The sequence below is a fragment of the Mastigoproctus giganteus genome, unplaced genomic scaffold (genome assembly GCF_048544385.1).
Source record: "Mastigoproctus giganteus isolate SK-2022 unplaced genomic scaffold, ASM4854438v1 scaffold_16, whole genome shotgun sequence".
Taxonomy (NCBI): Eukaryota; Metazoa; Arthropoda; class Arachnida; order Uropygi; family Thelyphonidae; genus Mastigoproctus; species Mastigoproctus giganteus.
The window spans coordinates 824,141-849,096 of record NW_028328293.1 but is presented as its reverse complement, the minus strand read 5'-3'; the positions used below and the strand labels follow the sequence as shown (position 1 = coordinate 849,096).

General features: G+C 35.9%; 1 protein-coding gene across 5 annotated transcripts in view; it reads left to right on the top strand.

Moving 5' to 3' along the window:
- Positions 1-24,956, top strand: part of SpdS (Spermidine Synthase) — a 227,213-nt gene that overhangs the window by 114,982 nt on the left and 87,275 nt on the right. For all 5 annotated transcript variants that reach the window (XM_090389402.1, XM_090389401.1, XM_090389403.1 and 2 more), the window contains 2 exons: positions 3,163-3,283; positions 10,049-10,141. In XM_090389402.1, the coding sequence (XP_090245528.1) occupies positions 3,163-3,283; positions 10,049-10,141 (214 nt within the window). The remainder of the gene's footprint in view (positions 1-3,162; positions 3,284-10,048; positions 10,142-24,956) is intronic.

Sequence of the window (24,956 nt, the reverse complement as noted above, 5' to 3'; positions counted from 1 at the left end):
CAGACAGGAGTCACTTGGATGAAAAAGACAGTATTCAATTATTGTAAACTTTTGCACCATTGTATTATAGTCTTTTAATTGTATGCAACTTATTTTATTTATACAGTATTTTAATTATAAGATATTTATTTTATTGAATATAATCATATGACTGAAATTAAAAAGTTTTTGATACAGTGCAGTTAGTGTTTAATAGAATTGAATGAAAAGCAACAGCTGTGTAATCAAAGCTGAGAACTTTTCATATTTGGTGTGAAAGAGAACTGTATATATAGCTGTAAGAAGAGAAATTATTTTGGCAGAAAGAACTTGCCTGAGATATATTTCAAACTGATATATTTATTTGTTAGATTAAGGACTTATGCGCATGTATGCATGTGCTCGTGTGTATAAGGCTATATAGACCTAATGATGTATTTGGCCAATGACATTCATTCATTTTTAGTTATGAGCAAAAACTAGGGAAAGCTGATAGCTCTGTGTTCTGTACTATTTATGGTTGTAATGCATGTGTGGTTATATATAGCTTGTAGTCATGCTTGTTTAAATATGATCATTAGTTTTTACAGTATAAAACTTCAGAATCGGTAAAACCTTTTAATTTTTTTAGTCTCTGTCTCTGATTTCATTATTTTATGCATAAGCTAAATTACACAAGAAGGGAAAAAATGAATTATCATAGCAGATTTAGTTTTTTTCCTTAGCTCAGAGTTTCCAAACAGTAATTTCTGCTTGTAAATGAGTCTGTAGACACAGTTTGGAAACTCCAAAGGGTTACACCTGCTCCATTGATTCAGGGATAATTAGAGTTTTTTTAATTTTATTGTGAGATCATTTCTTATAATTCTGAGCCACCATGTATTTATGAAATACAGTCAAACTTGGGTATAACGAGCATCAAGGGACCAACAAAATTTTCTTGTTATAACTATTACTCACTCTATCAGTGATGAGTTAAATCTACCTCCTATTTTTTTTAATTCTCAATAACTTGATAAAAAGATTGATTCAAAAAACAAGAGAAATATTAGAGAGAGAAAAATAATATAAGTATATAACTACATATTATTTGTATTAATATGCTTGTATAAACTACAATACACTTAATATTAAACACAATTTATTTGTCTGTAATTTTAAAACGATACATTTAATACTAAACAATTTATTCCTCCGTAATTAGAAACAATAATTAATAATAAACACGATTTCAATTAGTCTTTTTATTTATGAACCTTAAAATTGATGTTTGCTTTTAAGATTTCACTTTGATATTTCTCAAGTTTTCCCTTGAAACACTTAATGTGTTAAAAGTCTCATTATTTGCCTCTGTTCCTTCAAAAAATTGACTGTGTCCATTGCACCTTGAGCTTGGGAAATTGTTGGCACTGATTTTGGTTCACTGTCACTTGTCATCCTATCAGCATCACAATCATCATCTTTATCATCGTCTTTATTGTCTTTGTTCAGCACAGCGTCTACAGTGTCACTCTCTGTAGGAAGACCGCTAGTTAACAAGTTGTCATCGACTCGTAGAAATTCACGGATGTTAGCTGTATTAAAACCTAGAACGTTGTTACTTAGCAACCATTCAAATAATGGTAAGTTGTTTTCTTCGTTTCCATCATCTCCATCTACGATTGAAATTTCATTTGAATTTAATTTCGATTTCTTGAAGCAATTCGATATGGTTGTCGAAGTAATGTTGTTCCACACATCATTCAATAAATTTATAGCATCTAATATTGATATAGACTTGTTAAGTTTCTGTTCTCTTTGACTGATCACATGTAGAACTTAATATTTTATAAAATCCTTTCAAACTCTTGATTACACCATGTCCATTGGTTGTAAAATTGATGTCTCATTGGGAGGTAGAAACACTGGCTTAATGTTGGACAAATTTTGAATCTGGAGATGTGCAGGACAGTTATCAATGAACAATAAAATATTTTTCTTCTTGTTGAATAGCTCCTTATTCCAGTCATTTGCGTATTGCCGAAAAATATCTGAAGTCATCCAAGATTTCTTGTTTGCAGTGTAAATCCACAAGAAGTTTTAATGATTTTCTGATGTTTTTTTTTTATCAGTTTGTCATATTTGCGCAGACAAGCACCGTCAAGCGAATCTGATTTTTTTTCCACCAACACAAATTTCCCCCCTTTGAATTTAAATGTATTGTCAGGTGTCAAATTATAAAAACGTCCTGTTTCATCGGCATTGTAGATGTCTTCGTAATTGAAATATTTCCTGATTTCTGCCCAAACATGGTCAATTCATTCATTTGCCATTATTAGATCTGCAGATTGAGAATCTCCACTAATTTTTGCATAAACAATGTTATGCCGGTTTTTAAATCGATCCATGCTGTTTTTATTATTTTTTTTTCCAGTGCCAATATGTAAACATGTTTATTCTTCCACAATGTTGATACTGTTGAAGAGGACAAAGAAAACTTTTTACACACTTCAAAATTTTTTGCACCACGTTCTAACTCACAAATAATATTGACTTTTTTGCAAATTGAGAGACACTTTCTTTTGTTAGTAGACATTTCCAAAGGGAGGGTTTGTTTCTAACTGATTTTACTTTAAAATGACTGTAAAGTGATCTGTATACAAAGTTCTTAGAAGTCCTGATTCTAAAAGTCTTATAAGTCTTGAAATAAATTTATGGTTCAGTGACAATCTGTAAATAGGGTAATATGACAAGCAGAATTCCAGTGCACTACTGTATAGCCCTCATCCCTGAAAGGACAAGGTCATACCTAAACTGGCCGCTAATCCGATGCAGATGGTCATAAAAGCTGTCTCCCTTTTCATTTTTATATATTCCAAGAATTGGGTTTTTTCGATTACCTGAGGAATTAAGAATGTTTGCATAGTCACCAAAATCTGTACGGTATATCTGAGTAGTACACTTGTTATAACAGTGAGTGATTGTATGGGAATGTGCATAAATTAAAATCATTATGGCTTTTTGCTCATTACAGCCGTGATCTTGTTGTTTCCGTGCTCGTTATAACCAAGTTCCACTGTATTTGTTTTGGGTCAAAGTAAATCATACTTAATCCATATTCAATATCTAGTGGTATTTCTTTCTTAAAATATATTTATAGTTTTATAAATCTGATGGTCTCTCATGCAGTTCATTCAATTTCAGCAAGAGGTTTGGTCGTGTACTTGTATTAGATAATGCTATTCAGTGCACAGAAGCCGATGAGTTTTCTTATCAGGAAATGATGGCATTTTTACCTTTAAATTCACATCCGAATCCTAACAAGGCAAGTTTTTTTTATTTTTCCCCTTTTCTTGTTAGTTCTTAGTTTATTCTTTTAAGAAAAATCATAAAATATTACTTTAATTTTAATAAATATTATTTTGTGTTAATTGCTGAATTTTTTCAATTGAAATTTGACATTTTATGGAATGATATGTAGTGTGTGTGTGTGTGTGTGTGTGTGTGTGTGTGTGTTGGCTGAATTTCAAAAAAATTCAGAGGCTATAATAACACAAGCCAACAAAAAAAATTTTTTTTGATGGCTGGTGTTATTATAGCCTCTCCGCAATGAAAATATGTGATTCTGAAGGAAATAAATATGCTGATTCTGAAAATCACCATAAAAAGTCTATCATATCTACATCAAAAGATGTACCAATGTTTAATGTTAAAATAAGGGATATACAGGTAGTTCTTGACTTTATGAGTTAATTCGTTCCTAGCATGCGCTCATAAATTGAAAACCCGTAAAGCAGGAATTCATTTTCCATAGACATAAGGTTAAAAATAAGGATTACGTTCTCAGCAGTGAAATTATTTAGCTAATTAGTTTGCTTAAACAATGATTCATTTATCGAAAGAAATGAAAACGTAGCCTGTAAAATCAAGGAAATTATAATAATAGAAAAATTATTTATGATTTACAAATGTTAAGGTGTTTATTCTTCATCATTATCGACTAAATGCACACTCGTTGATCACTCATTATCCAATGGCACTTGTTTGATTGTTGCACAAGGAGTTGTCTTCTTCAGAAATGTTTCAAGAGGCGTTTGTTTCCAAGATAATCTTCTCTTTTAATTATAAATTTCATGACTGCATGCATGTTGTAACGGCACACACAAATTGCAACTAACACGATTTGCGTGGAGTAACAAGTTTACGAAGCTTAAAAAAAAGGAATGAAGAGAAGATTCTGAAAATTTATTTGTTTTTTATACGATTGAAGATTTCAGTAAAGGGGAAACATATTTCACCATAATAAGGTAAAAAACCACACAATTCCAGCTATCGGTATTTTCACAAATGCAAAAAGATTGAGTTTACTACCCATTTATAATTACTTGCAGTAGCAGCAAAGCCCAATAAACCGGAAAGTGCAAATTGTTTTTATTGTTTTATGGTCGTGACCTTCAGAAATGTGCTTTAGAAAAATATCACAAAGGCGTTTAAAACTGATTGTTATAATGGAACATATGATAACGATGAAAGTGTAGTGCATTTTAATGATTTGAATTGGTAACTAGTATTTTGTAACAAACCACGCTCATGACCTTTTATACGGCCTTAAGGTCACGCCCGTGACCTTAAAATTGACATTTTAGAGAGATAAATAGCTTAGTTATACAGCGAAAATTTCAACTTCTGAGATTTTGAGACGAATTACCAAAAAACAATGTGTTATTGGGTTCACATTACAATATTTTAACGATATGATGGTGTCTCTAGAACTGATTAATATCGTAAAGCGGGGTACACTGTATTGTATAGCTATGCACGTGGTTTGGAATGCGATATTTATGAATGTTTAACATTTGATTTTTGCAAATAATGTTCATATTTTAAATTTTGTTGATACTTGATATTTGGGGAAAAAAAATTCGTGAACTCGTAAAGCGAGAACTGCCTATATACATATAGTTCAAGCTTGTAATAGAAGTGTAAAAAAATATATATTCTTTCTCTATAACTTATTTAGCTTCTAAAAAAATATCATAAATCATTGCAAAATAGTTATATTTCAATAATATATAAGCAGCATACCTGCAATTGTCCTTAAAAATGTTTACTACTAAGGGATTTTCTCTTGTATTCCTGCTTTCTCTCCCTCACAGGGAATCAGCAGTAATCCCCCATCATTAAAGGATCCCAGTGACCTTGGTACCACTATACCATCATGGAAATATCTTGACAAAACCGTTCATCACCCTTGTTCATCACTCACATCTTCCAGATTTTCAGAAAAAAATTCGAGATGGGAATGAAGAAAATGAATTTTCAACGACATTTGACAGCCCATTTTGTAGCACTTGATTAAATTAGACACCAACATTTCATAGTTTTCTTCTTTCCTATTACCCAAAAAAAACCATGTACTACTGCCTTAAATGATCGCCAATCTGCCAATTCAAACTCCTTTAACTGGATTTTAAACACATTGTCTTTCAGGAGTTTCCTAATTTGGGGTCCTACGAAAATTCCTTAAGTTTGGCCTATGTTAAATTAGGAAACACACTTCTCAAGTATGCAAATCTGTTACCTTCTTTATCTAGTCCCTTCACAAAATTTTTCATCAATCCAAGTTTGATGTGCAGGGGTGAAAGAAGAACCTTGTCTGATTGCGCTAAAGAAATATATTTTTCATTACATTGTCTTGGTATGAGCTCGTCCCACCTGGCCCAATGTTGCACAATATAATGTTTTTCTGTCACATGGGACATAAACACAAAAAACAACAATATTTTGTGAAACCCCCTTGCAAACCAACAAGCAAACCAATAACCTTAAGATCACTGCATATGTTCCAAAATAATCCTGGTATTTTATAGTATGTAGAACTTTAGACATGCTTTCATGACTTTAAATCCAACTGAATGAAACATGGGAACTGATAGAAATTTGTTGCCATTATGAAGCAAAACTGCTTTTAAACTTAATTTTGGGGCATCTATGAATAAATGACATTTATTTGACTTACGCACAACACCAGTTCTTTCTGAAGTCCCAATTATGTCTTTGCAAAAACACATACTCCCCTCCATAGCAAAATATTTCAAAAACTTTTCGAAACCTTTCGATTTATAACCGTGAGTACATATGTCACGATCAGTTAATACTTGGAAAACCTTGGCACAGCTTACAAAAATCCTCACCAAAACACTAAGTGTGCTCTCTTTTCAAATTGTAAATTGTTGCATCAAAATTTGAACCTAAGAGCTATAGGTCTGATTATGTTTATCACAAGAAAACCAAGACTAGAATCAATTGCTAAAATTAAGAAAATTAGCTTATCTTTTAAAATAAATCAGTATGTCAAACATTACTGGCTAGATTATGTGAAATTGGCATATTTTGGTAAAACATAACTCTAAATTTAATAACTGTGACGTGATGTGAAACTATCATGGTGATTTTTGAAATCTTGCATAAAAATTGGTTAAAAACAGCATTTAAGTTCTTGGAGGTAAAAATTGTGTTGGCTAGTGTAATTAGTCTGGCTATTACAGTTAAAATCATAATGTTATAATTTATTATAATTATTCCAGAGTCAGAAAGAAATTTTATTCTTAATGTGTGTGTTGTTATTTTTATTTGAATTATATGAAATCTTTGAATTTTATAGTAATACACAGTTATTAATAGAAAAGATTTATATGCATTAAAAAACTTTATTTCAGCATCTGGTGGGCATACTGGAGGTTACATACCCTCATTTGCATTCTTACAACTGAAAAAAACCAGTTATCTATGATTCTAAAATTCATCGATAGGACACCATGGGTCCTGCTTGCAACCAGCCTACAATGCTCGGAGAATTTCATATCTGACCATACCGTATTACCCAAGTCCCTTTCCTCCACTACTGGCTTTAGTTCAACTCTGCCAAGTGTTGGATTAAAGCATAACTACCATTTTTCTGAATATCCCTGAAGTCTATCTAGGTCATTCTGAAGAAGCTCTGCTTGGCGGCAATTATTAACTACTCTACCAATATTTACATCATCTGCAAATTTAGACATCATGCCCTCTATCCCTTCATTGATGTCATTTTTGAAAATCAAAACAGTGGTCGTAATACTCATCCTTGGGGGACCCCACTTCTTACATAAACATTTATCACAACTCTCTGCCTCCTGTCCTGAAGCCATTCTGATATCCATCTAAGGATTTTCCCTGTGATTCCAACCTGTTCCAGCTTATAAAGTAACCGCTCATATGGCACTGAGTCAAATACTCTGCTGAAATCCAAATAAACAACATCAAAATTATTCCCTAATTAGTCCAGCCCTTGAGTGATTGAGTGACCCTGTCAAAATAAAATGTTAAATGTTTTTGTTTATACTCTGGTACAACCACCGGGTCAGTGGAGTTTACAATAAATCAATCAAATGTTAATTGTATTTAGCAGTCACAGGTTCGAAGCCCTGTTCACTCAAACAGCGTGCACTACTGCACTCGTGCTCCTGACCACTTGGTTGCATCAGGCCTGGCGTAGCCTGGTGTTTCGTCAGGCCAGACGAAATAGCTAACCAGATTAGTTAAACATGCTTTTCCCTTTACAAAACCATGCCAAGTATCCTTCAGAATTCCATTTCTATCTAAGTGATCCTGAATTCCACCCTTGATCATAGTCTCCATGATTTTCCCTACTACTGAAGTTAGACTAACTGGCCGGTAATTTCTCACTTGACTCTTAGAACCACCTCTATGTATCGGAAATATATTGGCACTTTTCCAATCCAACGGAATCACTCCCGGGTCCAGTGATGCTCTCATAATTAGCCTTAGTGGTTCAATGCACTCACTTACCGCCTCCCTTAAGATTATAGGGTATGTGTCATCAACCCCAGGAGCCCTACCGGCCTGTAGGCTCAAAAGTCTTTTTTCATTAAATAAACATGTGAAATTTCAACATCATTTTTTTTTTTTTTTTCACTTCAATGCACTCACTTACCGCCTCCCTTAAGATTATAGGGTATGTGTCATCAACCCCAGGAGCCCTACCGGCCTGTAGGCTCAAAAGTCTTTTTTCATTAAATAAACATGTGAAATTTCAACATACTTTTTTTTTTCAACTTCACACCAATTATTTCTCATTGACATATAGGGTTTTTCTTCTGTAAATATTGATGCAAAGTAGCTGTTGAGTTCATCTCAGCTGTGATATGTAATACTATCCAATGTTCATTACATAAGGGTCCGATTTGGTTTGTCCTTCTCTTCTTTGCATTTATATATGGAAGAATTCCTTACCCCCCTCTTTGCCAGCAGTTTCTCATACTCTGCCTTTGCCAGCCTAACCTTTTCTCTGAGATTATTACAGATAAATTTGTAGCTGTTATAGGCTCCAGTACTTTTTATTCCTCCAACTTGGAATCCTCCTCCTCCTCATGGAATATTTTGTTAATGGTATATAAGCATTCAAGGCTTCTGTGATTAATGTTTTAAAGTTATACTCCTAAAAATGTTTAATGCTCCTAAAAACCAAATAACAAACAAACATCATTGCACTGGCTACCCACATTGACTGGGTGCACAGCCTTAGATTTTATATGCCTTTTAACTAAGAGCATTTTATATGCCTTTTAACTAACTGCCCTTCCTATCCCCTAATCTGTCTCTCCTTTCTGTACACATTGTACTCCCCATATTCAAATTCTGCATCCCCTATGTCTGAATGACACCATATTCTTAATTACCCTATCTCAGCCCATGTATTTGCTTGTTTCGTGAGGATCCCTAGCAGGCCTCGAAATCCCTGACATCTTGTTTTCCAGGCTGTTGCATGTTTCAATAGAAGCAGTGTGTAAGAATTGCTTTTAGCTGCTGTTAATCTATTAGTCTGTGTATTCCCCCCAGATAGCAGTTTTCAGACTTGCCTAATGTTACCTTGATACATCAGTAAATAATCTTGCACCTCTTCTATTTAAGTGTATCCCATTCCTTTAAAAACAGTCTCTCCTGCTGACAAGCACAGACCACACTGAGAAAAATTCTGCCCCATGAGCCTTGCACAGTTTCTCCAGGGTCAAATTGATTGACAGGGTTTATGTACTCTCACCTGTCATCACTGTGCAGAATTACAGATAGTTTCAATTTCAGTCATAACTTATGACTTTTTCTTAACATTGCCTGTACTTTTAATTAAATCCTCAGGTCTCCTACTCTTAATATCATTACTACCAAGGTGTATGTATAACACCTTTGATAGTAATGATATCACCTTTTGTGTCCTCAAAAGATGACACCTGCTCTACAGTGTCAACTTTAGCTTCTGGAAGACATACCTTGGTCCTATTTCACCTCTCCTTTTTGCATGATATATTTCCTATTTCCTCGCCCCCTTAAAAGGTCATGGATTTGTAGTGATTGAGGAAATCATTAAGAATATGACACAGAAACTATTAGCAGTTCTAAAAGAAGCCTATCAGAATGTTTACAAAAGTTGCAGAAGCATTCGAATTGGTGTATACAGTGTCAGAGTAGTCAAAGAGACTACTTTGAGAGATAATGTGCTTCCCATGCATTCTTTTTCACTGCCATGAGTCTCACAGTAAATTTGACATCCATATAGGTCTAAGACTTGAACAGTATTACTTTTCCTAAATATAGTTTAGTTCCCAAACTTTTTGATCACACCTATTACTTGTTCACTTTTATTTAATAAGAGATTAATTTGTGATGCTTGCTGTTTTGCAGTAAATTAACAACTTCCAAAATATTTAACTGAATATTCACCCAGATTTGTAGTTTAAAATAGCTCAATAATTGTGATGTGCATTTTGAAACAAAATTTTAGATAGGATGTAGGATGCAGAAAACATCAAACATGCAGCTCAAGGTTACTCAGCAGGCTTTTTCTTCTGTAGTATTAGTACCTTGAGTTACCTAATTTTATTTCTACTTTAGTAACTAATATCATCCATAAATGATCTGCGGAGCCAACTGCCCATTCCCTACCTCTGTAAGTTTGAGATAGGGAAATGGTATTATTTAATTGAGATTAATATATTTAACCTGTTTTTTTCCTCTTTTTGTCTTCTCCTAGGTTCTTATCATTGGTGGTGGAGATGGTGGTGTAGTACGTGAAGTTGTGAAACACCCATCTGTGGAATCTGTTACTATGTGTGAGATTGATGAGGTTTGTGCTTTCAGATGTTCTTGTTTTAATTCTTTCAGCAGTATGTAAGTAGATCTACGTTTTTTAACATTGTGGTCTCTTTGGAAAGAGTAAGTAGTTCTGTGTTGCATGTATGTGTGAGTTCTGGGGAAGTATGTTTATTATATAAAATGCCTAGAACGTAGCTGTGAAGGGTTGACATTCTTATATATAATAAAGAATTATTTATCTACATATGCAGATCTGAATTTTTTGAAGGTTACTTTAAACAGTGTATCTATGCTTCAAAGCTGTTTTTGTGTTTAAAACTAATGGTAGACACAATGTCTGTAATAGATGGTAGCATGAAAATAGCTTTGAAAATTGGATGAGAAGAGGTTGCACCTGTTGACCTCAGTTTTTCTGATTTTTCAGCTTCAAAAGTTGAAACCAAAGAATTTCTATAGAATTTATAATTGAAATTCTAGAATTTGGTGTCAGTAGCATTGAATAATAAAAGTAATGATTGGTTTTATATTTACAAGCTTTTTAAGAATTTTTTATCAGAATTTTTTTTTTATATTCTGATTTGATTTTTGACAATAGTTTTACTCTAATGTTGGACAGTAAAGTTAAAATATGAACATATTAATATTGTGAAGCATTTATTTACAAAGTATTAATTTTTACAAAATTCCGCAAAAAAAAATAAAAGTAGCTTTATAGTCCAGTCACACTCATTATTTTATTTCTAATTTAGCTAGATATTTTGTAGGTTACTACTTAATGTAAGTAGAACCAATGTTTCATTCAAATCTTGCCACAATTGTTATAGTATAGAGAGAGTGGGAGGGGAATTCAAATTTTTAATTGTGGTAAACAGATAGCTCTAAGGTTCGAACCAATTAGGTTGCTGTTGGATAATTTTGTTATACATTATAATTAACTTTCTCTCAGGGTAATTCATTTTTTTTTTTTTTGCTGGTGCAGGATAAACTTCACTCTTCCTTGCACTGTATGGGTAATAATAATAATAATAACCCCCAATCAGGGAGAAATAATATAAGAGTAATAATAATACTGGACACACCCAACCACCCACTCCATGCACTTGAGAGCAGTACCCATCACGGGGTGGAAAAAAATCCCATAAAAGGAAAAAAAGTTTAATATTATAATAATAATAACTTATAACTCCAAATCACTTGTTGGACTCATATCTTTCTGTTTAGCTATGGATATAACTAATTTAACATACACTCCGAACTTATTAGCCCAAGGTATAACGTAAAACTAAATAGCATATGTATCACTGGATTTAGGAATCTATTAGATTAGCGTAGTATTGACAATTAATTAATTAAATTTATTAATATTATTAATAAAATATTAATAATATTAATAAATTTAATTTTAATTAATAAATTAAATATAAATTAAATCTTATTATTAATATAATTGTTAATCAATTGCATTCAAATGGAAATCATGCCCCAGACTAGAGCAGCAAAGCAACGGGCAGAAAGTATCAGGAGTGCTGTGCCCTCGGGGGAGAGCTGAAGGGGATGATTCTCCAATGTATCACAGCCTAAAAATATGTGCAACTTGTGAAATGTTTGCTGGCCTATCAGGAACAGGACATGATCTAGCCAAGGAGGATTTCTTTGTATGTGCTAGGTGGAGAGAGTGTCAAGAAATTAGGTGCCAACTCAGCATTATGATGGGTGCCTATAAGAGTTTGAAAAATTGGGTAGATGCTCTTGAAGGTATTAAAGTGGGGGACCCATCAAGCTCTCAGCTGCTTAACTCAATGACAGAGCTCACTCCTGGGCATCAGGCAACACAGCAGCAATCATCAAAGCAGAATGTGCTGGTCCCACAGGATCTAGTTATTCTCAGAGACTCTGTTGCTAGGGAAATGGGTAATATATTGTGCAAAAAGGATAGGTTGAATAGGACCAAGGTATGTCATCCAGGGGCAAAAGTAGATGATGCTGGAGAGCAGATATCATCTTTTAAGAGCAAAAAGGGTGATATTGTTATTCACTTTGACACTAATGACATTAAGAGTAAGAGGTCTGCAGATTTACCTGTATCAACATAGACCTGTATCACAAATACAGGTCTATGTTGAAAAGAAGGCTGCAATTCTGTCTGTACACAATAGGAGGCAGTATATGATGAGAGCCTTTTCTATCAATTTGGCCCTGGACAGATTGTGCAAGCTCTTGGGGGTTAGAATTTTTTTCAGCGTGGTCTGTGCTTATTAAGAGGAAAGACTACTTCTACATGGATAGGATACACTTAAATAGAAATGGTGCAAGAATATTTACTGATGCTATTGCAGCTTGTGGGGGGCCGGATTCACATACTAAAAGATTAATAATGGCTGCAGGCAGAGGTGAAAATGATTCTTGCAATGCTTCTATTAGAGTGAGCAGCAGCCTGAAAAGCAGGGTGCTGGGGATTTCAGGGACTGGTGGGAGTCATCATGGAACAAGTAAATAAACATGGGCTGTGTTAGGGTAACTAAGAGTAAGAACAGGTGCATGTATACTTGCATGTACACCAATGCTAGGAGTATAGTAAATAAATTTGATAAAAATTTATTTCGATGAAAATTTTAAATAAATTTATTTTATTTAATAGTAAAGGAATTTGATTTGGTCAAGACATCAAAGGCACATATTGTTGGAATATCAGAGACATGGTGTCACACAGATACAAACAGTGTAGAATTAGAATTTGAGGAGTACAGAAAGGATAGGATGGGAGGAGGGGTTATGCTATTAGATAAGAAGAATATAAAATCTAAGGAATTGAATCCAGTTTACATAGATGGACAGTGCAATGTGGAGTTAGTTTGGTGTAACATAAGCACTGGGAAAGCAAAAATGAGAGTAGGAGTGTGTTATAGGCCTAATGACTCTGAGGAGTACAACGAACAATTGTACAGAGAAATAGTGGACCGGTAAATCAGAATGTCTTATAATGGGTGATTTTAACTTCCTAGATATTGACTAGAACTTGTGGCTTGGTTACTCACACACACACTAGTAAGACTTTTGTGGATTTACTGGATGATTGTTTTCTACAGCAGCATGTTCAAGAGTCAACCAGAGGGAGTCTTGATCAGATTATCAGCAATGATTATTTGTACATTAAGAATTTGCAGATAAAGGAATCACTAGGTGGCAGTGATCAGAGTTTGATTTTCATTTCATTTTCCTAAAGACATAACTACCATAAGGGGTAAAGGAAGGGTTTTTGCTTTCGTAAAGGTGATTACAGTGTTCTCAGACAGTTTTTAAATTCTATACATTGGGACCAACTGATGATGTTACCAACAGCACATTCTAAATGGGAAGCATTCAAGGAATTAATCTTGGAAGCTACTAGACTTCTCATACCAACTAAGAAATACTGTTCAATGTTTAGGCTGCAATGGATATCACATGAACTAATGAGACTCGTGGCAAAGAAGAAAAATGCATGGAACGAGTCTCATTAGTTCATGTGATATCCATTGCAGCCTAAACATTGAACAGTATTTCTTAGTTGATATGAGAAGTCTAGTAGCTTCCAAGATTAATTCCTTGAATGCTTCCCATTTAGAATGTGCTGTTGGTAACATCATCAGTTGGTCCCAATGTATAGAATTTAAAAACTGTCTAAGAACACTGTAATCACCTTTATGAAAGCAAAAACCCTTCCTTTACCCCTTATGGTAGTTATGTCTTTAGGAAAATGAAATGAAAATCAAACTCTGATCACTGCCACCTAGTGATTTGTGAAATCTGCATTCACACATTAGAAATTTTGTGAGAAAGTGGAGGACAGAAGCTTATTAAACTCTATAATGATTTTGTAATAACTGAGAACAAAGTTGAGGAGAAACTGTTGAAGTTAAACATAAGAAAGGCACCTGGGGGTGGATGGGATCTATCCAGTTATCAAATTATAATCCAGTTATATATTAACGGAAGTAAGCAAACCCTTAGCCATAATTATGACAGCATCCTTAGATTCAGGAGAGATCCCCACAGACTGGATGTGTGCAAATGTATCTCCAGGATCAAAGGGTGACACAAGTAATTACAGACCTGTTAGTTTAACTTCTGTTCCAGGGAAAATAATGGAGTAATTGGTTAAAGAAACATTTCAGGGTCATCTAGACAAGACTGCAGTAATAATTCAGACATGGCATGGGTTTCTTAAGGGGAATTATTGTCTGACCAATTTGATTGGATATTACAATGTGGTCACAAAGGAACTGGATGCAAAAAATAATTTTGATATTATATACAGGCAGTTTTCGCTTTACTAGTTCCTGGGTTTACGAGTTTTTTTTTTTTTTTCCCCAAGTACCAACAAAATCGAAAATATGAACATTAATTGCAAAAATACCACATTCCAAACCATATGCGTAGCTATACAATACAGTGTACCCTGCTTTACGATATTAATCAGTTTCAGAGACACCATTGTATCTTTAAAATATCGTAATGTGAACCCAATAACACATTGTTTTTTGGTAATTTGTTTCAAGATCTCGGAAGTTGAACTTTTTGCTGTATAACTAAGCTATTTATCTCTCTAAAATGTCAATTTTAAGGTCATATAAAAGATCGTGAGTGTGGTTTGTAAATTGTTTTAGTTACCAATTCAAATCATTAAAATGCACCACACTTTCATTGTTATCATATGTTCCGTTATAAGAATCAATTTTGAATGCCTTTGTGATATTTTTCTAAAGCACATTTCTGGATGTCACGACCATAAAACAATAAAAACAATTTGCACTTTCCGGTTTATTGGGCTTTTCTGTTACTGCAAGCAATTATAAATGGGTAGTAAACTCTATCTTTTTGCATTTGTGAAAATATCGATAGCTGGAATTGTGGTTTTTTACGTTGTTATGGTGAAATATGTTTCCCCTTTACTGAAATCTTCAGTCGTATAAAAAACAAAAATAAATTTTCAGAATCTTCTCTTCATTCCTTTTTTTTTTTTTTAAGCTTCGTAAACTTGTTACTCCACACGAATCGTGTTAGTTACAATTTGTGTGTGCTGTTAAAACATGCTCATGCATGCAATCATGAAATTTATAATTAAAAGAGAAGATTATCTTGGAAACAAATGCCTCCTGAAATATTTCTGAAGACGACGACTCCTTGTGCAGCAATCCAACAAGTGCCGTTGGATAATGAGTGATCAACGAGTGTGCATTTAGTCGATGATGATGAAGAATAAACACTTTAACATTTGTAAATCGTAAATAACTTTTCTATTATTACAATTTTACAGGCTTTGTTTTCATTTCTTTCGATAAATGAATCATTGTTTAAACATAAACTAATTAGTTAACATTTCACTGCTGAGAATGTAACCCTTATATTTTAACCTTATATCTATGGGAAATAAATTCCCGCTTTAGGAGTTTTCACTTTACGAGCACGCGTTACGAACGAATTAACTCATAAAGTTGAGAACTACCTGTACTTGGATTTTAGAAAGCTTTTGATACTGTTGCACATGGAAGATGATACAAAGGTTGGCAGGGTTGTTCGTGACAGTAATGATAGTATGCTACTGCAACAGCATCTAGAAAAGTTGGGCAGATGGGCTGAGAAGTTGAACTAAAGTAACATTGACAAATGTAAAGTACTGCATATGGGTAGAATTAACCCCAGAGAAACGTACCAACTGTGTGGTACTAAACTCAAGTTTGTATAGAATGAAAAAGTCCTGGGAGTAGTTGGGCAGTCAGATATGAAGTTTTCTGAGCATTGCAGACAGGCTGCCAGAGCAGGTGATGGGGGTCTTGTCAAATATATATGGGAATTTTGCTAAAAGGGATAATGCGATGATTATCTCTTTGTATAAGGCAACGGTTACAGACCTCCAGACCTGTATACTACTGTATACAGGTCTGGAGGCCTCATTTTAGGAGAGATGTAGAGTTTCTAAAATGTGTACAGAGAAGGGCAAAGATTGTTGAGGGAAATGAAGGGTCCTCTTTCCAAGAAAGGCTTAAGTTCTGCAAATTGCTGCGTCTGGAGACTATGCACCTGTTAGGTGATACGATTGAGGTGTAGAAGGCATTGAATGGGTTGAGCAGGTTCAATGTTGATGGGATTCTTCCTCTTGCTCAGATTATGAACCTGAGGGGACATGAATTCAGATTGAGGAAAGACATTTGAAGAATAGATGTGCAGAAATTTGCCTTTAGCCAGCAGGTAGTTTATTGCTGGAACAAACTTCAATCTCTCTTTGTCTAAATTGATAACTTAAATAAATTCAAGGAAGAAATAGACAAACCTTTAGAGTGAATGGATATGTGAAATGAGATTTTTTCCTCCCCCCCTTTGGCTGATGCTGTGTAAGCTTGCTTTCTTGAATCATATGCTGCTACTAATTTTCTCACTTTTTCAAGCTCAAATGGCTGAAATGGAATAACTGAAAGAGTTAAATTAAATTAGTTAAGTTCCATTAATTTTACTCCATTTGCATTTTATTTTACTGATAATCCATGAATTATTGATAATTTTCTGATATTTTACTGATAATCTGATAATCCATTAATGATTTCTAGAATGTTTGTTATAACTGATGTGGTCTGTATTTGACTTCAATAAATTACAAATAAATTAATTATTGTATGGGAGTTGATTCTCATCATCACCATACCTACTGCTATTTTGTTTGTGGCGCCTCCGTAGCCAGGTGGGAAGGAGCAGCAGTGCATAGCACACGCTTCTTGATTAGACCGGGGTTCGAGCCCGTCACCACCAAATACGGAGGATGCGGAAAGGTCCTTCAGGGAATGACCACCGCATATCCCGGAGCAATATGGCCTTAGTTGCTAATGCTCCTAAAAAAAAACCAAATAGCTATTTTGTTTGTTAACTTTATTTTAAACGAGACGAGAGGAAGTTATGCTTTAGCTTTCAGCAGAAAGGAATGATGGTTTAAGTTTCAGGAAAGTATATACTGTTGAGTAATATGTAAATAATTTTGAGTAGCTGTGTGTGTGTGTGTACGAAAGAAAATACATGTGCGTCTGTGCGTGCACACTTCCAGAATCTTCTAGTTCTTCCTTGAATTTCTTCAAACCATCCACTTTCACAACAAAAACAGATGGAAACCATCCTTCCTCAGCTTGAATTTATGTCCCTCTCATGTATATTGTCTCAGCAAGAGAAAGAATGCCATTAACATTTAGCTTACTCAATCCATTCAAGGCCTTAAAACACCTCAATTAGATCTCTCCTACAGGCTCCTACCCTCCAGTGCTGCAATTTGCAGAACCGAAGCCGTTCTAGGTAGGAGCAGCCTTTTGCTCCCTTCATCAATCTGGTTGCTCTTCTCTGCACCCGTTCCAGCAGGTCTGTATCCATTCTAAAGCCTCCAGACCTCGTTACTCAAAATGTTGTGATTATCCCATTGTATAAGGCAATGGGATAATCTCCTTCTTATCCCTGCTAGCAAAGTTTCTGTTCATCATTTGACAAAATCCTGTGAGCTGCCCTGGCAGACTCTCTGTGCTGTGCAGAGAATTTCATATCTAGCTGCACAGTTATCCCCAAGTCTTTTTCCTTTTCTGCTACCATCTGGGTAGTATCACACAACTGGTACTTTATTCTGGAATTACTGCTACCTGTAAACAGTACTTTGCATTTGTTAGTGCTAAACTTCAGTTGCCATTTCTCAGTCAGTCAATCTGCCTAATTTTTTCTAGATCTTGTTGCAGTAGCATGACATCATTATTGTCATTAACCACCCTGCCAACCTTTGTATCATCTGAAAACTTAGACATTAAGCCTGATATACTTCCATCAATATCATTAATAAATATTGAAAACAAAGCTCCCAACACCAAACCCTGTGGGACTCAACAATAACATTAGTCAATGAAGAGCAGTGCCCATTGATAACTTCTCTTTTTCTTCTTCCACTTAACCATTCTTTTATCCATTGAAGCAACTGATCCTTAATGCTACATTGCTCCAATTTGTACAGCAGTCTTTTATGTGCAATAGTATCAAAAGCTTTTCTGAAATCCAAGTATATTAGCATTACAAGGGCATATGATGCAGGAAAGCAAGCTTATATAGCATCAGCCAAAAAAAAAAAAACACACACCCCCCATTCTCATTTCACTCATCCACCTGCTCCAAATGTTTGTCTGGTTCTGCCTTGAATCTGTTTAAGCTATCAACTTCAACAACGACAGATGGATTTTTTCCATCAATGAACCACCCACTGGCTAAAGACAAACTTCCGCACATCTATCCTGCAACTGTCTTTCCTCAATTTCAATTTATGCCATCTCAGGTGATTATTCTGAGTAAAAGGAAGAATTCCATCAGCATTGAGCATGCTCAAACCATTCAAGGCTTTATACACCTCAATCAGATCACCTCACAGGTGCCTAGTCTCCAGATACTGTAATTTGCAAAACTTAAGCCTTTCTTCGTAAGAGCAACCCTTCGTGGCACCTCCGTAGCCAGGTGGGAAGGAGCAGCAGTGTGTAGCACATGCTTCTTGATTAGACCGGGGTTCGAGCCCGTCACCACCAAATACGGAGTATGCGGAAAGGTCAAGGAATGACCACCGCATATCCCGGAGCAATATGGCCTTAGTTGCTAATGCTCCTAAAAACCAAATAACAAACAAACAAACAGCAACCCTTCGTTCCGTTCACTAATCTTGTTGCCCTTCTCAGTACTCGTTCCAACAGCTCTACAACCTTCTTAAAATGAGGCCTCCAGACCTGTATACAGTACTCAAGGTGTGGCCTGACCATTACCTTATACAAGGGGATAATCACCTCCTTATTCCTGCTAGAAAAATTCCTGTATATCATTGACAAGACATTATGAGCTACTCTTGCAGACTGTCTGCACTGCTCGGAAAACTTCATATCTGCCTGCAGAATTACCCCCAGGTCCTTTTCACTATCTACCTCTGTCAGTGTAGTACCACACAGTTGATCCATTACTCTGGGATTACTGCTTCCCATATACAGTATTTTTTTGGCACCTCTTTAGCCAGGTGGATAGGAATAGCAGTGCGTAGCACACCCTTCTTGATTAGACTGGGGTTCGAGCCTGTCACCACCAAATACGGAGGATGCGGCAAGGTCAGGGAATGACCACCGCATATCCCCGGAGCAATATGGCATTAGTTGCTAATGCTCCTAAAAACCAAATAACAACCCAAGCAGGTTCATCAACAGTCAAACGATCTATTTTAAGTAGACCAATGTGATTCATCCCTTTCCTTCTAGAGTTTACATAAGTAAAGAACTCTTTGCTGTTTTTCTTTGCATCCTTTGCCAAAGATTTCTTGTAATCTGCCTTTGCTTGCCTAATCTCTTGTGACTTGGTTACAGACCAGCTTATATCTATCCTAGCTTCTGTGTCACCTGTTAATTTTGGGTGCCTCCATAGCCAGGTGGGAAGGAGCAGCAGTGTGTAGCACACACTTCTTGATTAGACTGTGGTTTGAGCCCGTCACCACCAAATACAGAGGATGCGGAAAGATCAAGGAATGACCACCGCATATTCCCAGAGCAATATGGCCTTAGTTGCTAATTCTCCTAAAAACCAAATAACAAACAAACAAACAAACCTGTTAATTTATATTTCCCATGCATTTTTCTTCTCTGCCATGTCTAATTAGTTCATCTAACATCCATTTAGGCCTAAATCTTGAACAATATTTCTTAGTTGGTATGTAAATCCTAGTAGCTTCCAAGATTATTTCTTTGTATACTTCCCATTTTGAATTTCCTGTTGGTAACATCATCAGTTGGTTCCACCATATAGAATTTAAATACTGTCTCATACCACCATAGTCACTTTTACGAAAGCAAAAACCTTTCCCTCTACCCCTCAAAGTTACCACTTTGAGTAAATCACACTTCAGCACACTGTGATCACTGCCACCTAGTGGTTCCTTTATCTTCTGATTCTTCTTCTTCTTAGTATTATTATTAGCTATATGGTGCAAGGAAGCCTGAGGCTTATGCTGCACCAGCCAAAAAAAAAAAAAAAAAATTCCCCGAGTTACCTTGAGAGAGAGAGAGAAGTAGAAGTGAATCACCAAGAAAGAGAAGGATGATGATATCCAGCTCAGGATCCTGGGTGTGCCAAGCCCAAACTCAACATATGTGAGCCCCTGGGATAACAATGCATGAAGAATCACTACTGATAATCAGATCAAGAGTATTACTCCCTCTAGCTGCCTCTCGAACATGCTACTTTAGAAAACAGTCATCCAATAAATCCACAAAAGCCTTGCTAGTGTGTGAGTGACAAACCCACAAATTGCAGTCAATCTCTGGGAAGTGAAAATCCCCCATTATAAAACAATTTGATTTTCTGGTCCTCTCTTGTTTTCTGTGTACAGTTGGTCATTATACTCATCAGATTCATTAAGCCTATAACACACACCTACTCTCATTTTTTCTTTCCCAGTGCTTATGTCACACCAAACAAACTGAACATTGCATTGTTGAGTCTACACTTCCTTATATTTTGTGTGTTTCTTAACTAACAGCATAACCCCTCCTCCCTTCCTGTCCTGTCTATCCTTTCTGTACACATTGTACTCCCCCAAATTCCAATTCCACACAACTTATGCCTATTGTGACACCATGTGTCTGATATCCCAACAGTATCTGCCTTTATGTCTTGACTAGCACTTCAAGCTCATCAAATTTATTAACTATACTTCTAGCAATGGTGTACACACAAGTATACATGCACCTGTTTATTGGTCGTCACAGACATTCTCTCAGATATGCCAGACAAGCTGTACTTGCTACCTGGGAGTCTAAAACACTGATGGAACTGATATTCGGGTGACACTGAAGTCAAGTGGATCCAATTTCGGCGAAGTCCAGATGATCTGTGACAGCCAAATCCTCTGCTTGCACCTTCACAATGGTGGGACTTTTAGTAATCCTGGGTATAACTTCCATGCACAAGTACATGGTGGGTGACCACCTAGGTGTGAACCAACGTAAGCAGGGGTCGAGGTGTGGCGCCCACACCACATGGAGGAACGCCGCCCCTCTATGTTACCAGGCAGTACTAGGTGGTAGATGACTCTCATCAGCTGGTGAAATACCACCACTTTGCTTATTGGAGGCTTGAAATGGTATAACCCATGTTTAGTCTCTAGAGCTGAGTTCTGGTCAACCCTTCCCTATCTCTTCCATCATGCAATATGATTGATGACCTTTGAGGTTATGATGAACGTCGTGGCGAGATCCAATATTCCTTACATTTCGAGGGTACAGCTCTAAAACGGTGTTCGCAGGCCGGCCGCTAGTTAGTACACCGGACCGAACCTATTGGTAACTCTCTAGGAGGCTTCCGGATCACCTAGTGTATAATCTTGCTACCTCTACTCTGCCAGATAGTGACTGGATGGAGTCCGAGTAGTGTGTATGCGGGGAGCATTGTCGAGGCCACGTTATGTCAAGGATCTGGGTATATTCTTACCACGTATACGCCATATCCAAAAATTTCATTACTTCATACAGCATGTCCCACCCACTTTTTCTTACTATTGAATACACCATGAATTGTCAAAATAATAGAGCAAGCTTATCTGTGAAAAGATCTAAACCTCCCAAGCACTTCCTAATTCATTTCACAAATATACGTGGTCTCAATTCTAATCTCAACGATGTCAATTTCCACTTGCAGTCTGCCAAACCCCATGTACTTTTTCTGACAGAATCTCAGTTATCGGTTGATTCAACTACTGCTCATCTCAGATGCCCATATTCGCTGTATGATTCCTTTCGCCTCAAAGGTGGTACTTGTGCATATGTCCGTTCTGATATTCCCTGTCAGAGACTTGGCAATTTGGAATCTCCTCTCTTTGATCTTCTCTGGCTTAAAATCTCTCTACCTCATTGTGTCAAATTCATCTTTGTCTCTACCGTTCTCCCAACTCCACTAATCACTTGGAGCTCTTTGACTTCCTCTCTTTGCAACTTGACTTTCTCCAGTCCAACTTTTCTAACAGTGAGGTAATTTTCCTTGGCGATTTTAATGTTCACAACTCCAGCTGGCTTCCGTTTTCTAGTCACACCGACCCAGCAGGTCAAGATGCTGAGGCTTTTGCAATTACTAATGACCTAGCACAGATTGTTCATTTACCTACAAGAATACCAGACAAATCCTAATCATACAGCCAATATGCTTGATCTTTTTCTCACATCTTTCTTTCTCTTTTCATTTTTCTCTTTTTCAAACAAGCAGTGCATTTCAAAAGGCCGTGATTCAGAGGATAACCGCCCCCTCTCAGTTCTCCCCTGAGCCACAGCACTCCCATTAGTTTGAGCCTTTTGCTTTGCTGCTCTGGTCTGAGTCATGATTTCTATTCAATTTCAAATAAAATTCCAATACAAAATATAACCCTAAACTTATATCCCAATGCAGTTATAACACTATATGTATGTATTTCAGTATCGAATATTATCTCCGAGTTACGTTATATGACTTTCTTATCTCCTGTCAAGTTATATGTATTAATTTATAATGTTACGTTTGTAAAAACTAGGTTGTTATATGTATTTAGTTAAAAAAGTACAATTTAATTAACAATGAAATGTAATAAGATTAGTAATTTTACTGATTAATTTATGCTACTATACTTGCTATCTAGTTCACGGTACACATATCATATAACAATGGCAGCAAGTTATGAACAGTAAATCTATGGACACGAGGTATTAATTACTTTCAAAATTGCGCTATCTAAATTCAAAATAAACCACAGAGCTTGACTAGGTCTATAAGCTACTTATAGAAAATAATTTAATCTAATTAAGTCAATAAACCAGCTAAATATAATTAAAAACTTAGCATTCGTGGGAGCTGCAAAACTTGTCCAACACATAGATAAGATACCCTTACCGATACTAAGTAATAACCTATAAAATCTCTGACTAAGTTCAAATTAAACTAAAGTATTGTTACGAGGAATATAAAGCAACTATAGAAAATAAATTAATATGCCAATTTAAGTCAATAAAAAAGCAAAAATTTAAGAAAACTTCTCTGTTAGCTGGAGCCATAAAAACTTCGCCTGTTCATGTGTACTCTTGTACCCAACTTGAATGTCAGTATGATATGATACCAAAATTCTTTTTGCAGCCAGTTCCTTGGTCACTGCATCATAGTAACCTATCAGATTGGTAAGACAAGATCGCCTGTTAACAACTCAATGCTGTGACTGCAGTATAATTGCATTCCTGTCAAGATGGTCCTGCATTACTTCTTTAACCAGTGACTCCATTATTTTCTCTGGAACTGACATTAATCAAACAAGTCTATAATTACTCATTACCTTTTGATCTTCCTTTATGAATTGGGGATACATGCACAAATCTTTAGCCCATAGGGAGCTCACCTGAATCCAAGGATACTCTCGTAATTATGGCTAAGGGTTTGCTTATCGCCTTTGCTGCCTCCCTCAATATAATTGGATGGATTCTGTACACCCTTTTTAATGTTTCAGCTCCAACAGTTTTTCTTCTACTTTCCTTTCAGTTATCAGAACATGATTTAGCTTTTCTTAGAGTTTGATAAACTTATGGCATCCCCTTTACTAAAGAATTCCACATTATCATTAGTAGAGGTATGATGCAAGAAAGCAAGCTAATATAGCATCAGCCAAAAAAAAAAAAAAAAAAAACCCCTCCCATTTCACCCATCCATTCACTCAAAATGTTTGTCAAGTTCTGCCTTGAACTTATTTAAGTTGTTGACCTCCACTACAACAGATGGAAGTTTGTTCCAACTATCAACCACCCCCTGGCTAAAGGCAAGTTTCCGCACATCTATTCTACAATTTTCTGCAGTAATCTGAGCAATAGGAAGAATTTCATCAGCATTGTGCTTGTAAAACCATTGAGGCGTATAAGGCGCAAGGCCTTATACATTTCATTTAGACCACCTCCCAGGTGCCTAGTCTCCAGAGGCTACAATCTGTAGAACTTAAGCTTTTCTTTGTAACAGCAACCATTTGTTCTACTCACCAAGCTTGTTGCCCTCCTCTGTACTTGTTCCAGCAGCTCTACATTCTTTCTAAAACGAGGCCTCCAGACCTGTATAGAGTATTCAAGGTGTGGCCTGACCATTGCCTTATACAAGGGGATAATTACCTTCTTATCCCTGCTAGCAAAATTCCATATGTCATTGACAAGACACCATGAGCTACTCTTGCAGCCTGTCTGAACTGCTGAGAAAACTTCATATCTGATTGCACAATTACCCCCAAATCTTTTTCATTCTCCACTACACTTGAGTGTAGTACCCCCAGTTGGTACGTTATTCTGGGGTTACTGCTACCCATATGCAGTACTTTGCATTTGTCAATGTTAAACTTCAGTTGCCTCCTCTCAGCCCATCTGCTCAACTTTTCCAGATCCTCTTGCAGTAGTGTACTATGATTACTGTGTACTATTAAATCTGCCAACCTTTGTATCATCTGCAAACTTAGACATTAACCCTGATATACTTTCATCAATATCATTTATAAATACAGAAAAGAACAATGGGCCCAACACCGAAACTTGGGGGACTCCACTAATAACATTAGTCCACGAAGAGTAGTGTCCATAGATTACCACTCTCTGTCTTCTCCCACTCAACCATCCTTTTATCCACTGTAGCAACTTGCCCTTAATGCAATACTGCTCAAATTTGTACAGTAATCTTCCATGTGCAACAGTATCAAAAGCTTTCCTAAAATTCAAGTATATAATATAAAAATTATTTTTGCATCCAGTTCCTTTGTGAGCATATCATAGTATCGAATCAAATTTGTC